The following is a 19,390-nucleotide window of genomic DNA, read 5'->3' on the forward strand; positions in this document are numbered from 1 at the left end:
CCAGCTGGTACTGAAGAGCTCGTCCAACATGCCAATCAGAACAGCTGCAGTAAATAACTATTTATGATCCTGCTTGTGTGTCAACAGGAAACTCACATTGTTCCTGAAGGAGTGAGCTCTGATAGGATCCTCTGCAGCCAGAGAAATGCTGCTGAGAATGATGAAGACCAGGATGAGATTAGTGAAGATGTGGTGATGGATCAGAGTATGGCAGCCCACTCTTATTCTGGACGGAGACACAAAGAGAATTGTGGTTAGCTGTGTGTTGTCTACATGGTTTGAAATTTTAAATGACTTTTTATTTTTAATTTATTCTCCAGTTTGATCAAATCAAGAGGTGCATTAAACATAAAACAGAGGAATTTTACACAGTCATGAATACACTGTGTCCAAAACCACCTGTTAACAAGTACACAGTGAATGTCACATAAATTACTATTTGAGTGAGCGAAAATGAGAGTATTTGGATGCATTTCCAGATATTATTGTGCATTTTGAATTATGCTACATATAGTCAAGCCCGAAATTATTCATACCCCTGGCAAATTCTGACTTAAAGTTACTTTTATTCAATCAGCAAGTTTTTTTTGACCGGAAATGGCACAGGCTTCTCCCAAAAGATAATAAGACGATGTACAAGAGGCATCATTGTGGAAAAAAATATTTCTCAGCTTTTATTTACATTTGAACAAAAGGTGGCATGTCCAAAATGATTCATACCCTTTGCAAACTGTCACAGTCTATGAGAAAATCCAAAGTTCTATACCATTACAAAAAGACCAAGCTACTCTAAAACATCTTAATTACCCTGATTCATTGGAAACAGCTATTTTAATCAACTCAACAGGTGAAAAACAGAAGCTCTCTGCTGTTGGTTTGTGGACATTCATGGCTAAGACAAAGGAGCTCACTGAGGACCTGTGGCTGCGCATTGTGGCTGCTCACAAGTCAGGAAAGGGCTATAAGACCATATCTAAATATTTTGAAGTTCCAGTGGTTACAGTGCAAAGTATTTTTAAAAAATACAAGACATTCCACTGTGAAAAATCTCAGAGGACATGGTCAGAAGCCAAAAGTGACACCTGTGCTGGCCAGGAAGATAGTGAGAGGTAAAAAAAGAATCCAAGGATCACCACCAAGACCATATTGATGAATCTGGGCTCTGCCACAATGATGTAGCCTTTATTTGGTGTAAAAAAGGAGAAGCCTTCAAACCTAAGAACACCATCCCCACTGTCAAACATGGTGGTGGGAACCTAATGTTTTGGGGGTGTTTTTCAGCCAGTGGACCTGGGAACCTAATCACAGTAAACGGCACCATGAAAAAGGAGCAATACATCAAAATTCTCATCAACAACATCAGGCAGTCTACAGAGAAACTTGGCCTTGGGCACCAGTGGACATTTCAGCACGACAACGACCCAAAACACACAGCAAAAGTGGTAAAGAAATGGTTAGCAGACAAAACATTTAACATTTTGCAGTGGCCCAGCCAGAGTCCTGACTTAAATCCAATTGAGAATTTGTGGAGGGAGCTAAAGATCAGGGTGATGGCAAGGAGACCCTGAAAGAGTTGGAGCTCATTGCTAAAGATGAATGGGCAAAAATACCAGTGGAGACATGCAAAAACCTGGTCAGCAATTATAGGAAGCGTTTGATTGCTGTAATAGCCAATAAAGGCTTTTCTATTGATTATTGAGAAGGGTATGAATAATTTTGGACATGCCATTTTTTGTTCAAACATAAATAAAGGATGAGTAATATTTTTTTCCACAATGATGCCTCTTGTACATCGTCTTATTATCTTTTGGGAGAAGCCTGTGTCATTTCCAGTCAACTTGCTGATTGAATAAAAGTAACTTTAAGTCAGAATTTGCCAGGGGTATGAATAATGTTGGGCTTGACTGTATGTGTTAGATCCCAAATGATGAGAAGAACTACTTAAAATCTGAATGACAATTCCGATTTTGTGATTGTTTTTTTTTTTTTTAACTCACATGTGCTTGCTGTTTAAACTACAAAAATAACACATATTTGAGTCAGATATGATTTGTGTGGTTTATCTTAAAAAAGATTTTACTTGTTTACTGAAGAGAGGATGACTGGTACAGCTGAAGAAAATGTATCATAAGACATTTATTTAATGCAGAAAACTCACATTCACTCACCCTCAAGTCATTCCAAACCTCTATGACCTACTTTCTTCTATGCCAAAGAAGATATTTTGAAGAATGTAACCGAATGTAACAGTTTTGATGACCACTGACTTCCATTGTATGGACAACCAAATTCTTAAAATATTTATTTTGCGCTCTGCAGTCATGCAGGTTTAGAATGACACAAATTCCGACTAAATTAAATTTTGGGGGGTAAATAATCTCTTTAAATGGTCAAGTATTGTAGTGCAGTAGTGTGTGAGAGGTTTAAAGTGCACACTCACGGGTTGGTCTTGCTGAGGCAGAAGAACGCACTGCCCTCTGGGATTGGTAGAACTTTCTCTTTAGGAGGAGCAAAGTCAGCAACATTAAGCTGAGCTATCCCTTCTTCTAGCAGAGAAGAACAGCAAGAAAAAGAGTGGGAGAGATAGACAGAGAGAAACTGAGTTAATGAGATCACAATCTAGCTCTATCACCACTGTGTCCTTGAGTAGCCAACACTAAACCTCAGGACTCTCAGCAAGAGGGACTGTTAGTGCAATGAGTGTGTGCCATAAGATGAGTAATTATGGTCACGAATGTCTTCTAAATCACTACAAAACATTTCAGAATGAACAAACTGTTCCAATGCAGTATGCTGTCTAACATCTGTGGACTTTACCTCCATCATCTCCCACTTCAGGCTCCTCCTCTTCTTCGTACTCATCATCTATGTCCACCTGTTGAAAACAGAATGAAAAAATAAGTTAAGTGTGATAATTCTTAAACAACAACAAAGACAGAGGATTTTGATTTTCATACCTTCACCTCTTCTTTCTCTCCTTCACCTTCACCTTCACCATCACCTTCACCCTCACCCTCTACCTCCTTTTTTTCTCTGTCAGGACCAACAGAACCGCATGTCAGAATTTTGTTTGTTTTTGCATATACACAACTGGGTGAAAATGACACAAGGTGTTTGTCTATTATAGATTTTCTTTCTTTTACACCTTTTCTTCTTTCTTTTTCTCAGATTTTCAGTGTGAACTTTTGGACCCACAGTGTATGTTTAGGAATGGTAAATGTGTATGCAGTCATATTTACAAAGATTATTATTTAAAAACACACTCATTCTTCTTTTCGTCTCCATCCCCTCCTGCCAAGTTGTCGACAGCGATGGCCAAGAAGACGTTCAGGAGGATATCTTAGAGAGCAGAAGTTAAGCCCCAATAAACAAGCAAAGAGAAAGATAACAAACCACATACTGAAATATGTCGAAAACCCATGAAATATTTATGTTATTTAAAAAATCCACATCGTTTTATAAATATGGGGGGCACCATTATTTCCTTGGCGTCAAATGGTTCCACTCGGTGAGCTGCTGGTGCTAGCTGTTGCTATTTTTACCACAACAAAACTTTGAATACACAACTCAGAAAAGAAAATATTGATACGATGCCAAATTGTGTGTTTGGTTGTAATTTTCAGTCAAAGGGCAACAAGAGAAGTGATGTAAGTCTTCACTGCTTTTCCTAGCGATAAGAAGAGGAGAAAAGAATGGATAGATGCCTGTGGACGAATAAAAAAAGACCCTTTGTTCTCTCTGATGCACTGATGCCTTTGAGGATTTTAGTAAGAGTTTACAAACAGCAGAGACAAGAAATGCTAGGAATTTAATCATGCCAATGTTTGTAAGCTCTTTCAGTAGCTGTGGTCATTGTATCAGTATTTTTATTTTCTGAGTTGTGTTGTGGTAAAAATAGCAACAGGTAGCACCAGTAGCTCACTGAGTGCAACCATCTGACATCATCAAAATAATGGATTTTTTAAATAACGTAAATCTTTCATGGGTTTTCTAACATATTTCAGTAAGAAAGATATCAAATAAACAAAATGAAAGCATAATAAATAAGCAAGTGAAACTGATTTCAGATAGAAAAGGATACAGTTACCACAAATGAACAAGATCACAAAGTAAAGACAGACGATCATTCCAGGGAAAACAGGGCCACCGTATGCCATAATACCATCATACATTACTACATTCCAGTCTTCACCTGTTAGTATCTGTACAGAAAAAGTGCAAAAACCTTAATATCTCAGCTATACACCAAAATTTAAAACACTGACTTTCTCAGCTTAAATTTACATTGCGCGTCTATATAGATATTTACGGTAACAAACACTTCCGACCTAATACGGCGCATTTCATGTTATTCAACTACTTTTAAGAACTGCATATCAAAGTCAGGACCAATGCTATTAACAATCTCTCTATCTCCATCTCCGAAATAAAAATACTATTGATCTGACATTCGCAAAAAAAATCATAAAAATATGAAATCAAATTCTTTTCTGCAAACTCCAACAGATTATTGTTCTACATCCTACCACTGTGCTGATTTACATGCTGTTTAACTGTTTCATTATTTTATAACTGAATACCAAAGTCTGGACCAATACTATTATTGATTTCTCAATATAGACATTTTTTAAAAATCATAAAAAATATGAAATCATATTGAATACTCCAAGAGATTATTGTTCTGCATGTCCCCAAGTATCACAGAGATGATTTTCAAGTTGTTTTACTGTATCATTTTTTAATAATTTCATACCAAAGTCAAGACAAATGCTATTTACATTGCTTTATAGACAAGAAAATAAAAAATAAAAATATGAAATCAAATAGTTTTTTGAAAACTCCAACAGATTATTGTTCTGCATGTCCCCAAGTACCACAGAGATGATTTTCAAGTTGTTTTATTGTATAATTTTAAGTCAAGACAAATGCTATTTACATTGCTTTATAGACAAGAAAATAAAAAATAAAAATATGAAATCAAATAGTTTTTTGAAAATTCCAACAGATTATTGTTCTGCATGTCCCCAAGTACAACAGAGATGATTTTCAAGTTGTTTTATTGTATAATTTTTAATAATTTCATACCAAAATCAAGACTAATGCTATTTATTACCTTACTGTATTATTTTGCTGTATGGACATTTTAACTTTTCAAAAATATAAGAAAAAAAAAAAAATCCTCCATAATCTTGTTCTTCATCTCCTCAAGTACCACTGTGGTGATTTTCAAGTTGTTTTACTGTAACATTTTTTAATAATTTCATACCAAAGTCAAGACAAATGCTATTTACATTGCTTTATAGATATTAAAAAAAAATCATAAAAATATGAAATCAAATTGTTTTTTGAAAACTCCAACAGATTATTGTTCTTCATCTCCTCAAGTACCACTGTGGTAATTTTCAAGTTGTTTTACTGTAACATTTTTTAATAATTTCATACCAAATTTAGGACAAATGCTATTTACATTGCTTTATAGATATTTAAAAAAAATCATAAAAATATGAAATCAAATTGTTTTTTGAAAACTCCAACAGATTATTGTTCTTCATCTCCTCAAGTACCACTGTGGTACTTTTCAAGTTGTTTTACTGTAACATTTTTTAATAATTTCATACCAAATTTAGGACAAATGCTATTTACATTCTTGTATAGACATTTTAAAATTTCATAAAAATATGAAATCAAATTGTTTTCCGCAAATTTGAATACCAAAGTCTGGAGTCTTTCTCAATATAGACATTTTTAAAAATCATAAAAATATGAAATCAAATTGAACAGATTATTGTTCTGCATGTCCCCAAGTACAACTGTCGGCTATGCTCCTCCGGGCTGCCAGGGGGATCGGCCTTGATGTTCCTAAAGAGCCTCCGGTCGATCCTTTGAGGATCGATGACTGGTTCCTGGGGAGGGCGTCTGCGGCTCCGCCGCGCTCTCCCCCGGTGCCACTCTTCCCAGAGGTGCACGAGGAGCTGGTAAAAACGTGGCGTGGTCCTTATTCATCTCGGCCGTGCCCCAGCTCCTCTCCCCTCGCCACTCTCGATGGCGGGGCAGCCCGGGGCTATGTGGCGGTTCCACAGGTCGAGCGTGCCGTTGCAATGCATTTATGCCCGCGGGGCGCTGCCACCTGGCGGGATCTGCCACATCTCCCCTCCAGGGCGTGCAAGCTCTCGTCCGCTCTTGAGGGCCGGGCCTACCACGCTGCTGGACAGGCTGCCACCGCCCTGCACGCCATGACCACGTTACAGGTTTACCAGGCCCAGGCGCTAAAACATCTGCACGAGAGTGGTCATGACCAAGGGGTGATGGAAGAACTCATCGCCGTCACCAACTTCGCCCTCTGGGCGACGAAGGTCACGGCGCTTTCCCTTGGCCAGGTGATGTCCACCATGGTGGTCCAGGAGCAACATCTATGGCTGACCCTGGCTCAGATGGCAGATGCCGACAAAGCACGCTTTCTCGATGCTCCCATCTCCCAGGGCGGCCTATTCGGCGACACCGTCGAGGACTTTGCCCAGCAGTTCTCGGCGATCCAGAAGCAGACAGAGGCTATAAAGCACATCCTCCCTCGCCGCGGCAGTAACACCATGCCCCCAGCCCAACCTCCGCCTGCTCGTCACCGAGGGAGTCCCCCCCGCGGCTTCTACAATACCAACTCCGTCCCCTGCCGAAGCTCATGATGCTAGACTGGCAGCCTGACGTCGAGCTGCCCGTGGGAGAGGGGCACCGCCCGCAGTACAGGGACCAGCTAAGAACACCAGCAGACGAGCTGCGAAGCGGCCCTGACGCGGGCAACCGGGAGGTGGGGAAGCTCTTTTGGGGACGACAACATCTACGTTCCCACTCCCGGTGGAGGGCCGGGAGTCGCTGTGTACTCAGACGTCGCCCCCCACAATTTCACAAAAAGAGCTGATTTTCTCACCTGCGGGGTTCCGGCCCCGAGCTCCCTTCTTGAGCAGCACTTCACTTCCTCAGACCTTGACTTGGAGCCCGACCAAATCGCCAGCACGGGAACCAGGGAAGAAGGTAAGCGCTGCTGGCGTTTCCCCGCAGTGTCACCGCCTATTCAGCCTGTTGTCAGACCCTGCCTTCCTACGGGCTGGAGTGCCCCTGGGACAGGTGTCCAGGCACATCGTGGTTTACACGGATGCCTCCACCACGGGTTGGGGTGCTGTGTGCAACGGGCAAGCAGCATCGGGCTCCTGGACAGGACCTCGACTGCAGTGGCATATCAATTGCCTCGAGTTGTTGGCTGTGCTTCTGGCCCTTCGTCGCTTCTGACCGACGTTGCGTCAGAAGCACGTGCTTGTTCGTACCGACAGCACTGCGACCGTGGCCTACATCAATCGCCAAGGCGGTCTTCGTTCTCGTCGCATGTCACAACTCACCCGCCATCTGCTCCTATGGAGTCAGACGTGGCTGAAATCGCTACGTGCCATTCACATACCAAGGGAACTCAACCGTGCAGCCGATCAGCTCTCACGGCAAACCACCCTCCCTGGAGAATGGCGACTCCACCCCGAGACAGTCCAGCTGATTTGGAGCCATTTCGGCGAGGCTCAGATAGATCTGTTTGCCTCCCCCGAATCCTCCCACTGCCAGCTGTTTTACTCCCTCAGCGAGGCTTCCCTCGGCAGGGACGCACTGGCACACAGCTGGCCTCCGGGGCCCAAGTGCGCCTTTCCCACAGTGAGCCACCTTGCACAGACCCTGTGCAAGGTCAGGGAGGACGAGGAGCAGGTTCTGCTGGTTGCGCCACATTGGCCCACCCGGACCTGGTTCCCAGAACTCATTTCCCTTGCGGCAGCCCCTCCCTGGAAGATTCCCTTGAGGAAAGACCTTCTTTCTCAGGGGATGGGCACGATTTGGCACCTGCGCCCCGACCTTTGGAACCTGCATGTCTGACTCCTGGACGGGACGTGTCAGACCTCTCCGGCCTTCCACAGGCCGTGATAGAAACCATCACTCAGTCCAGAGCTCCCTCTACAAGGCAGGCTTATGCACTGAGGTGGGGTCTGTTCGTTGACTGGTGCTCCTCTCAAGGAGAGGACCCACAGAGATGCACGATTGCAGTAGTGCTTTCCTTTCTGCAAGAGAAGTTGGAGCGCAGACTGTCCCCTTCGAATCTCAAAGTGTACGTTGCTGCCATCGCAGCATATCACGATGCAGTGGATGGAACATCCCTTGGTAAGCACCAACTCATTGTGAGGTTCCTGAGAGGTGCGAGAAGGATTAAACCTCCTAGACCGCACCTCGTACCCTCTTGGGATCTCTCCATCGCACTTCAGGGCCTACGGGAAGCCCCATTAGAGCCACTTGCATCAGTTGAGCTTAAATTCCTGTCACTTAAGACAGCGCTCCTGACTGCACTGGCCTCCATCAAGAGGGTAGGGGACCTACAAGCCTTCTTTGTCGACAAACGTGCCAACAGTTCGGGCCCGCCGATTCTCACGTCATCCTGAGACCCCGGCCCGGGTATGTGCCCAAGGTTCCCACCATGCCTTTCCGCGATCAGGTGGTGAACCTGCAAGCTCTGCCCCTGGAGGAGGCAGACCCAGCTTCTGCGCTGCTGTTTCCAGTTCGCGCTTTACGCATATATGTGGATCGCACTCGGCACTTCAGACGCACCGAGCAGCTCTTTGTCTGCTTGAAAATCACCACAGTGGTACTTGAGCAGATGAAGAACAATAATCTGTTGGAGTTTTCAAAAAACAATTTGATTTCATATTTTTATATATTTTTTTTATATTTATAAAGCAATGTAAATAACATTTGTCTTGATTTTTTGTCATTTTTATGGAATGTAATTATTAAAAAATGTTACAGTAAAACAACTTGAAAATCACCACAGTGGTACTTGAGGAGATGAAGAACAATAATCTGTTGGAGTTTTCAGAAAACAATTTGATTTAATATTTTTATGATTTTATTAAAGTGTCTATATAGAGAAATAATATAAAAAATGAAAATTAAACTGCATGAAAATCAACAGTAGTATTTGGGGGGATGTAGAACAAGAATCTGTTGGAGTAAAAGCAATAGATTTTTTTTTTTTCAGAAAAAAAAAACAATAGATTTCATGTTTTTATTATTTTATTAAACCTGTATACATAAAGAAAATATTCAATATTATTTTTCCTTACTTGGTATGCAATTTATAAAAGAATAAAGTAAAACAGCATGAAAATCACCACAGTGGTACTTGTGGAGATGCAGAACAAGATTCTGTTGAAATTTGTGGAAAACAAATTTTATATTTTTATGAAATTTTAAAATGTCTATACAGCAATGTAAATAGCATTTGTCTTGACGTTGGTATGCGGTTATTAAAAATGTTACAGTAAAACAACTTCAAAATCACCACAGTGGTACTTGAGGAGATGAAAAACAATAATCTGTTGGAGTTTTCAAAAAACTATTTGATTTCATATTTTTATCATTTTTTTTATGTCTATATGTGAACCCTGCATAGTTTGGGCCATAAAAATATTCTATTGTTTGTATATATTTATTTTGTATCCATGCTATGTCTGTTTCTTTTTACATGTACATATGTGTTCAATTCAAGTTACTTTATTGTATGTTTAGTATAAGTTTGCACTGTAGAGTCCAGCTGCATTTTATAAATACTGGTGACAGTTGAGAGAGTTACCGTTACCGTGACAACTGCGGCGCATCTTTAGACAACAAAGAGGACCGCTTGGGCAACCACTAACTCTTGTCTCTGTCTCTTTCATTTGCAATTTAAGAGAGTACTACAAATTTTGGAGGCACCGCTGGGATGTGTATAGGGTGGTTCATCTTCTTGACCAGCAGAGCCCCATCCTGTAACATTCATACTTACCTACAAGACAAGCAGCTGAGTGAAGTGGTTTTACGAAACTGATTGAGCAGTGCACGCACTTGAGGTACAGTGACTACAAGAGGCTGCAAAGTCAAGTCAGTGAGTAAACGTCCACTTTCATCATACTGTCAAGCCACTGCAGATAAAGATGGATACACTTCAGAGCCTTCAGGAACAAATAGGTGAAAGACTGTGTACATTAACTCGAGGAAAGCTCATAGAACTCTGCCAGATCTTAAACATTTCTGCAGAGAACATTGGAAACACAACTCGCCTGACTTTAGTAAATCTTCTCAGTAATCATCTACTAAGAAAAGAACTAGAAGAGCTAGAGGATGGAGGCATGGCTGAGCTCCTCAGCATTAATGATAAATTAAGCAATCTGATGATGACCAATATTAATGGAACTGAGCTAAGAACAGAGTTAAGACCACCGGAAAGAGAAGTAAGAACAGATCAAAGACCATTTCGACAACTTGAAAATATGAATGAGTCTGCTATGTACTTAAGTCCTACCATCTCACAGAGTACAACAACGCAACAAGTAGCAATTGATCATACACTGGTTAGTGCTCCTCCCCTATTACAGAGACAAATCGCACCAGCCGTGTGGCACAAAGACTTCAAAATTTCAGGCCTCATTGGTGAGCCAGGCCAGAAGGACAGATTGTCATTTTCAAGTCTTGCACGCCAAATAGAGAGTGGGTTAAATAAAGGCTATCTAGAACAAGATATCATTGATTCAGTCATCAGAGCAATCACTCCAGGGCTTCAGTTGCGTAGTTATCTTGAAGGCAAAGCAGACCTCACTCTTCCAACATTACGAAGAATCCTCCGTTCTCACTATCAAGAGAAAAATGCAACAGAACTATACAAACAGCTCACAGCAGAGGCCCAGCGTGCTAAAGAAACACCACAAAGTTTTCTCATTCGTGTTCTTGATCTGAGACAGAAAATTCTGTTCGCTTCACAAGAAGATGAGTCTGGCCTAAAATATGATCCAGCTTTAGTCCAAAACATGTTCCTTCATACTGTGCTAACTGGCCTACAGAATGATCGTATTCAGAGTGACCTCCAGCCATTCCTGTCTGACCCCACAATTTCAGATGAAGTGCTGTTGGAGAGATTAAATGTTGCTTGCTCCCATGAGACAGAGAGACAAAACAAACGGAAGTCCGAACGCAGTGCTGCTGTTCATGTCACGCAGTTAAATGAACCAAAACACCAAATAAAACAGACAAAAGTTGACCTGATGTCGCAACTGCAAAGCTTAAGCAATGAAATAATGCAAATTAAAGAGACAATTCAACAGCCCTCACCTGCTTCTCAGTGTTTTGCAGTCAGTAACAAGTCTCCGGCAACAATAGCAACTCATCAGCCACTGCAAGATTTCTCGCAAAGTTATCAGCCAGTAGCAGAGTGGAATAAAGAGCTGCCAAACCAAACATGGGGAGTAAGTCATAACACCTTTGAACAACATCACTATCCACTGCAGCCCCACCATCCTAAATCACAACAGAATGCAGTTTTGCAACAACAGTATATGGTATCACAGCCTTACAGTTTGCAACCATGTTTAATGCCAATACAGCAGCCCCTGCAACATACAGCATCAACACAGCATGCACCTCAGCCATCACGATATGCTGTTCCCTCACAGCTTCGTCCACCACAGTTGAATACAGCCCCTCAACAATATACACCACCACGACAGTACCCTCAGCAGTTTCGGCAGCCACGTCCCCCAAGGACAAGACAGTGCTTCCATTGCCAGCAAAGGGGACCAGAGGAATTATGCACCCATTGTTTTTGTTGTGGTAGCAGTGAGCACTTTTCAGCAGGCTGCAGAACCAGAGGTGCAAGATTTCAAAGTAGAACACCTTTAAACGGAAATGGGTTGCCTCCACGGGACAGGGAGTGACCCGAACTGCAAAAACGTCCCACCAACGTCCAAAACAACACTTTGAAAATGAAGAAAAAGAGTTTGAACTGTCTCCACTTGATAACATTCTATCTGCTTCATGTCAAGTTAATAAATACTCACCCGTCACTTCTCTCATTGGCAAACAATGTCTGGTAACCTGCTACTTACAAGGACACAAAACTGAGGCATTATGGGACACAGGATCCCAAGTATGTATTGTAGATGAACGATGGAGAAACAAGTACATACCTGAAGTGAAACTGAAGGACATCTCTGAGGCAACAGAAGCTACAGGTGGCCTACAGCTTGTTGCGGCTAATGGGACCAGTATGCCTTATGTTGGATGGGTAGAGATTACTTTCAAATTGGCTTCCCCTGTTGATGGCGTAAAAGAGTTAGTTATTCCTGTCCTTGTCTTAAAAGACCAAAGGTTATCCAAACCAATAATCGGCTACAATGTGATCGAACAAGTGATGAGACAGAGTGAAGCAAGTGAAAACAGTGAAGTGAGTAAAGGACGTCTGCACAAGATTGTCAAGTATGCCTTCCCTGGCATGAAGAAAAATAAAATACAGACCTTCATTAATCTTGTGACTACTGAGAATCCTAGTGAATATTTGGTGAAGACAATGAAAGACACAGTGAATATACCAAAACGTTCAATAATGCAGGTACAATGTCAAGTTAAAGTGCCATACATGAAGCACGACACTGTTTTCTTGTTTGAACCACACTTAAATCCACACTGTCCAGATGGTCTGGAACCTCTGGAAACCCTACTAACTCTCAAGAAAGGAAGTCGTCCAGTGGTCAAGATCAGTGTACAGAATGTCACAGACCATGAGATAAGGCTTGTAGGAAAAACTGAGCTTGGGACAATACAATCAATAAAATCTGTACTACCAGCTGCAGCATCACATTGTGCAACAACAGCCATGATCAGTGAGATTCAGAATACCACAGATTCTAAAGAAAGTAACAGTGAAGAATTGTGGGACCCACCTGTTGATGTAAGCCACTTACCTATGCACCAGCGAAGCAAAATAAAACAGTTACTACGAGAAGAGTGCCATTCATTTTCGAGGTCAGATGACGATATTGGGTGCATCAAAGGTCTCCAGCTAAGTATTTCTCTGACTGACGATACTCCTGTTGTCCGTATGTACACTTCAGTCCCCAAGCCACTGTATCAGGAAATGAAGGACTACCTGCATGACTTGATTGCCCAGGGCTGGATTGAGAAAACCCATTCACCTTACTCTTCACCAATCGTGTGTGTTCGTAAGAAAGATGGCAGCCTTAGGTTGTGCATTGACTATAGAGACCTCAATAGGAAGACACTACCTGATCGCCAGCCTATCCCGAGAGTACAAGACATTCTGGACAGTTTAGGTGGTAATGCCTGGTTTTCAGTATTAGATCAGGGCAAAGCTTACCATCAGGGTTTTATGTCCCCAGACAGCAGACACTTGACCGCATTCAGTACACCATGGGGCTTATATGAGTGGGTTCGTATCCCCTTCGGCCTCATGAACGCGCCTGCATCATTTCAGCATTTCATGGAGGAGTGCTTAGAAGGACTAAGAGATGAAATTTGTGTGCCCTACTTAGATGACATCCTGGTTTTCACGAAAACATTTGATGGACATCTTGAAGCAATAAAAAAAGTGTTGCAACGTCTACAAGCCCATGGAGTAAAGCTGAAGCCACGAAAGTGTGAGATGTTCAAGAATGAGGTTCGCTACTTAGGCCGCATTGTTTCTGCAGAAGGCAGTAAAATGGACCCTGAAGACACTGTCGCTGTAACAGCACTTAAAGAGAAGAGACCAAACACTGTGGGAGATCTACGGAAAATTCTCGGTCTACTAAGTTATTATCGCCAGTACATCAAAGACTTCTCAAGTATTGCTAAGCCCCTTTACGACCTTCTGAAGGGCAATGAGAAAACTGAGAGCACAAAGAAAGGAAACTGCAGAGTAGTAACCAACAGAAAAAGTCACATGGTGCCATCCAGTAAGCTGATTGAATGGACAGAGTATCACCAAGAAACACTGTCAAAGCTGATTGACTGTCTCGTTCAACCTCCAATATTGGGGTTCCCAGACTTTTCCAAACCATTTGTACTTCACACAGATGCGTCCAACCAAGGCCTGGGTGCTGTCCTGTATCAGAACCAGAACGGGAAGCTGAGAGTGATAGCATATGGTTCAAGAACATTGACCAATGCAGAGAGAAACTACCACCTGCACAGTGGAAAGCTGGAGTTCCTAGCCCTCAAATGGGCTATAACAGAAAAGTTTAGAGACTACCTATATTATGCACCTACCTTCACCGTGTACAGTGATAACAATCCCCTCACTTATGTGTTGTCCTCTGCAAAGTTAAATGCCACTGGATGCAGATGGGTCGCTGAACTTGCAGACTTCCATTTCACCATTCGTTATCGCCCAGGTAAAGAGAATGTGGATGCTGATTCACTGTCCAGAATGCCAGTTGATATAGAGACAGCAATGAGAGAATTTACAGAGGAGCTTTCATCAGAGTGTGTGGGAGCCACAATACAAGCTGTGGAGGTCCAGCACGACCCAGATCCACCCCTTACTTTAATCAGTCAGTGTGCACCAGCATGCATGGAGATTGGCGACAAACCCTGCAAATCATTATCAAAAGAGGAGATTCAGCAAGCACAAAGAGATGACAAGAATGTCAAAGAAATCATAGACTACTTGCAGTCAGAAACAAGACCGTCTTCAAAACAGTGTCGGTCAGCCAATCCTACAGTTAGAGGTCTAATGCGTGAGTGGGACAAACTGGTGTTGGATGAATATGGCATACTGCACCGCAAAACATCACAACGAATGCAGCTAGTGTTGCCTGCCCAGTTTAAGAGTATTGTCTTGAGGGAATTGCATGATGAAATGGGTCATCAAGGCCTTGACCGCACAACCAGCCTCATTAGAGATCGATTTTTCTGGCCCTTCATGCAAAAGGATATTGAGCACTATGTCCTGAGAACCTGTTCATGCATAAAACAGAAAAAACCATGCAGAGAGACACGGGCACCTCTCAAAAGCATTAAGACAACACATCCATTTGAGTTAGTATCCATCGACTTCCTTCATTTGGACAAGTGCAAAGGAGGTTATGAGTATATCCTTGTGATTGTTGACCATTTCACTCGATTTGTGCAGGCATATGCTACAACTTCAAAATCTGGAAAAACTGTAGCAGACCGGTTGTTCAATGATTTTGCCCTAAGGTTTGGGTTCCCCTCACGAATTCACCATGACCAAGGCAGGGAATTCGAAAATCAACTCTTCGACCAGCTCCAAAAATACAGTGATATTACTGCCTCTAGGACGACCCCATACCACCCACAGGGAAATGGACAAGTAGAGAGATTCAATCGGACCATTCTGCAAATGCTCAAAACTCTCACAGAAAAACAGAAATTGAATTGGAAAGAGGCATTGAATAAGCTAGTGTTTGCCTACAATTGCACTAAAAGCGAAGTGACTGGATTCTCACCTTTCTACCTCATGTACGGCCGCTCTCCAAGGCTTCCAGTTGATGCATTGTTTGATCTCAATCCAGACAAGGGATCCATCGACCACAGTGAATATGTGGAGAGGTGGACAAAGGGTATGCAAGAGGCTTATGAGATCGCCAGTGAGCATGCAAAGAAGTGTATTGAGAGAAACAAAAGAAATTATGACCAAAAAGTTAGATGCACTAATCTATACCCTGGCAGCAGAGTTCTGGTGAGAAACCTAGCTCAAAAAGGGGGCCCAGGAAAACTAAGAAATTTCTGGGAGGATGAAGTCCACATTGTCATCCGCCAGGCTGCTGAAGATACTCCAATCTATGAAGTGAAACCAGAGCAGGGCAAAGGCCGATCAAGAGTGTTGCATCGTAATCACCTTCTCCCCTGTGATCACTTTCCTCAGGTTACCACATCAACTCAAAATGCCACACCAAAGCAAAAACATCAACAGAAAAGCACAGCTTTACCTGCAGGGAGAAGCGAGGAATATGAGCCAGAGAATGACAGTGAAAGTGATGATGAGTACTATGTGCAAGTTGAACCCTATCAGTTTAGAACACAGCCAAACAGTCAGGTGCAAAATAAAACCACACAACGCCTGTTACCTCCTGGTGAGAAATCATCAGCAAAGTTAGAACGAACGGTTGAGTTGTCAGTGTTGCCACACCAAGCTGAACGGAAACAAGATGAAATAGAACATGTTGACTTACCTGTTGAAGAAAGACACTTACCTGTTGAGGAACAACACTTACCTGCTGAGGAACACTGCTTACCTGAACAAAACTTACCTGTTGAAGAACAAAGTTTAAAAGAACGGCACTCACCTAGACAACACTTACCTGTTGAAGAACATCACTTACCTGCATGGAGGAATCCTGTAACGGAACCATCTAGAGTCCGACAACGAGGACCACCAAAGAGGTTCACATATGAAAAATTTGGAAATCCTACATGCCACAGTGTACAGAATGCAAGAAATGACTTTAACCCACACCCCATACACACATGGACACCAAATATGAATTCTTGGGTGCCAATGCCGATCCATTATTCTCAGCCCTCACTTATCTATTATCCAGCCATTTAAAGAATCTCAATGAACTTTCACTTGACCAGGTCTCAGATGGCACCGCAGAACTCTACTGACAAACTGCCATCATATTGACACTAACTGCCTTGACTGATTGCAAATAACTGTTGCCAGCTAAGGGACTGTGACACTTAATGAACTGTTGTTGGGCCGAAAAGAAAATATGGACTGTTTAAAGGCCTAGACAGATAAAATGGACTCTGCACATTGAAAATATGGACTGTTAAAAGGCCCAGATAAATTAAATGGACTGAACATTTTGAAACGTTCCTTGGAGAACCTGAGAATGGCCTGAATCTGAGAATTTTCTGCACTTGAACTTGATTGTTTCCTGTATGGACTTCATTCTTAATGAACATTCCTTAGTGCCTTGATTCTGGGACTGTTTAGGGCACTAGCTCATTGAACTTGAATTCAGAAAGTTGATTATCAGCCTACAAGGACTGTCTGTGAAACAGGAACATGATATGTGATTATTAAATGTATGAATGTAAAAAAAAAAGGGAAAATGTATTGAAAACATCACATGTGACCTGGTACTTTTACATGAGTGTGAAGTGAAATATATCGAAGTTTATGACTTTGAGAATCCTGATGTCGGGACGACATCTTATTTGGTTGGAGAGAGTGTGAACCCTGCATAGTTTGGGCCATAAAAATATTCTATTGTTTGTATATATTTATTTTGTATCCATGCTATGTCTGTTTCTTTTTACATGTACATATGTGTTCAATTCAAGTTACTTTATTGTATGTTTAGTATAAGTTTGCACTGTAGAGTCCAGCTGCATTTTATAAATACTGGTGACAGTTGAGAGAGTTACCGTTACCGTGACAACTGCGGCGCATCTTTAGACAACAAAGAGGACCGCTTGGGCAACCACTAACTCTTGTCTCTGTCTCTTTCATTTGCAATTTAAGAGAGTACTACATATAAAGCAATGTAAATAGCATTTGTCTTGACTTTGGTATGAAATTATTAAAAAACGATACAGTAAAACAACTTGAAAATTACCACAGTGGTACTTGAGGAGATGAACAATAATCTGTTGGAGTTTTCAAAAAACAATTTGATTTCATATTTTTATTATTTTTTTATGTCTATAAAGCAATGTAAATAGCATTTGTCTTGACTTTGGTATTAAATTATTAAAAAATGATACAGTAAAACTACTTGAAAATCATCTCTGTGATACTTGGGGACATGCAGAACAATAATCTGTTGGAGTATTCAATTTGATTTCATATTTTTATGATTTTTAAAAAATGTCTATATTGAGAAATCAATAATAGTATTGGTCCAGACTTTGGTAGTGTTACAAAATAATGAAACAGTTAAACAGCATGTAAATCAGCACAGTGGTAGGATGTAGAACAATAATCTGTTGGAGTTTGCAGAAAAGAATTTGATTTCATATTTTTATGATTTTTTTGCGCATGTCAGATCAATAGTATTTTTATTTCTGAGATGGAGATAGAGAGATTGTTAATAGCATTGGTCCTGACTTTGATATGCAGTTCTTAAAAGTAGTTGAATAACACGCAGTATTAGGTCGGAAGTGTTTGTTACCGTAAATATCTATATAGACAAAGCGCAGATGGTGTGACCGCAGTCCCACACTGCTAGCGCTAACTGGAATCACTATCTAGGCTAATTCGAGCCTTCGAGGCATTTTGAGGACATAACATCATCAAGTAAGTAACTTTAACCAATGTTACAGTGTCCACTGTAGTTGTGCACTAGTAAAAACATAGTTTTATCAGTCTTTATCCGTGTATCGCCATTATATCGCGCTTACTACCGTTAGTGGACAAATTAAGAGGTTCTGGCTGGTGTGAGTGAGTGGAGGCGGGGTTAAATTGCATATTCAAAGATCTGCGTATAGTAAATGGGGCAAGGGGGGTAGAGTTACATTCAAGCTGTTTTAAGGCATGAGAAAATTATTTTTACAAGAAAAATATTTAAATATGTAATGTTGATTAGTTTTAAGGGATACAATTTATGACTATAGGGGGACTTTAACTTTCTCAAAGGGATAATTTAACCAAAAATGAAAATTCTGAAATTATTTACTCACTCTCAGATTATTCTAAACCTGTATGAATTTCTTTTTTTTTTTTTTTAACTATGGAATACTATGGAAATCAATGGGGACAATCAACTTTTATTTTTTCCCCCTGAAAATATCTTCTTTTGTGCTCAACAGAAGAAATAAACTTATACAGGGTTGAAATAACTTAAAGGCGAGTAAACAATGACAGGATTGTTTTTTTATCTCTTTAACTTTTGAGCAGGGCATTTTTCTTTTGTCTTTTTTGTCAATTTTTTTACTGTTGCAGAGGAGTTTATTACCTGAAAGCAGGTGAGCAGGGCCTGAGGGAAGGAATCAAAGGTGCTTCTCTTGGTTTGCGTCTCATCAAAGTTGAACTTCCCTCCAAATAACTGCATACCAAGCAGAGCAAAGATGATGAGGAAGAGGAAGAGCAACAGCAGCAGGGAGGCAATGGACTTCATTGAATTCAGTAGAGAGGCCACCAGATTGGACAGAGCTGTCCAATGGCTGAGGAGGACAAGTGGAGCAAGAATTAGCAGGGCGAAAAAGAGATGAGGAAAGATAGAAACAACAGGAAAGACAAAGGCACCAGAGAAAAGAAAGAATTAATGCTTTCAATTAGAAAATAACAAAATCACACTTTGTTTTAAGACATTCTCTAAATTGTAAATAAATGACAGGGTTGCAAACATTAGAATGATAAAAAAGAAAGAAAATAAAACAGCTAATATTGAGTTTCTTAAAAAGGAAAAAAGGCCTTGTACAGAGTTTCCTATTTGTGACCCTGGACCACAAAACCAGTCATTAAGAGTCCATTTTTTTATTAATACATCATCTGAAAGCTGAATAAATAGGCTTTTCATTGATCTAGGGTTTGTTAGAATAGGACAATATTTGAAAATCACAATATTTGATACTACTATTTAAAAATCTG

The 19,390-nt window shown here is 41.1% G+C and overlaps 1 protein-coding gene across 1 annotated transcript in view; it reads right to left on the bottom strand.

Annotated features, from left to right (window-relative positions):
* The window catches only part of cacna1fb (calcium channel, voltage-dependent, L type, alpha 1F subunit), an 80,186-nt gene that overhangs the window by 22,278 nt on the left and 38,518 nt on the right, over window positions 1-19,390 (bottom strand). Inside the window, exons 15-22 of the mRNA XM_073818804.1 lie at window positions 18,756-18,963; window positions 4,082-4,202; window positions 3,264-3,339; window positions 2,996-3,033; window positions 2,958-2,965; window positions 2,818-2,875; window positions 2,441-2,543; window positions 97-226 (exon numbers count right to left, since the gene is read on the bottom strand). Coding sequence (XP_073674905.1) covers window positions 97-226; window positions 2,441-2,543; window positions 2,818-2,875; window positions 2,958-2,965; window positions 2,996-3,033; window positions 3,264-3,339; window positions 4,082-4,202; window positions 18,756-18,963 — 742 coding nt within the window. The remainder of the gene's footprint in view (window positions 1-96; window positions 227-2,440; window positions 2,544-2,817; window positions 2,876-2,957; window positions 2,966-2,995; window positions 3,034-3,263; window positions 3,340-4,081; window positions 4,203-18,755; window positions 18,964-19,390) is intronic.

This window comes from Garra rufa, chromosome 15 (assembly GCF_049309525.1).
Source record: "Garra rufa chromosome 15, GarRuf1.0, whole genome shotgun sequence".
NCBI lineage: Eukaryota > Metazoa > Chordata > Actinopteri > Cypriniformes > Cyprinidae > Garra > Garra rufa.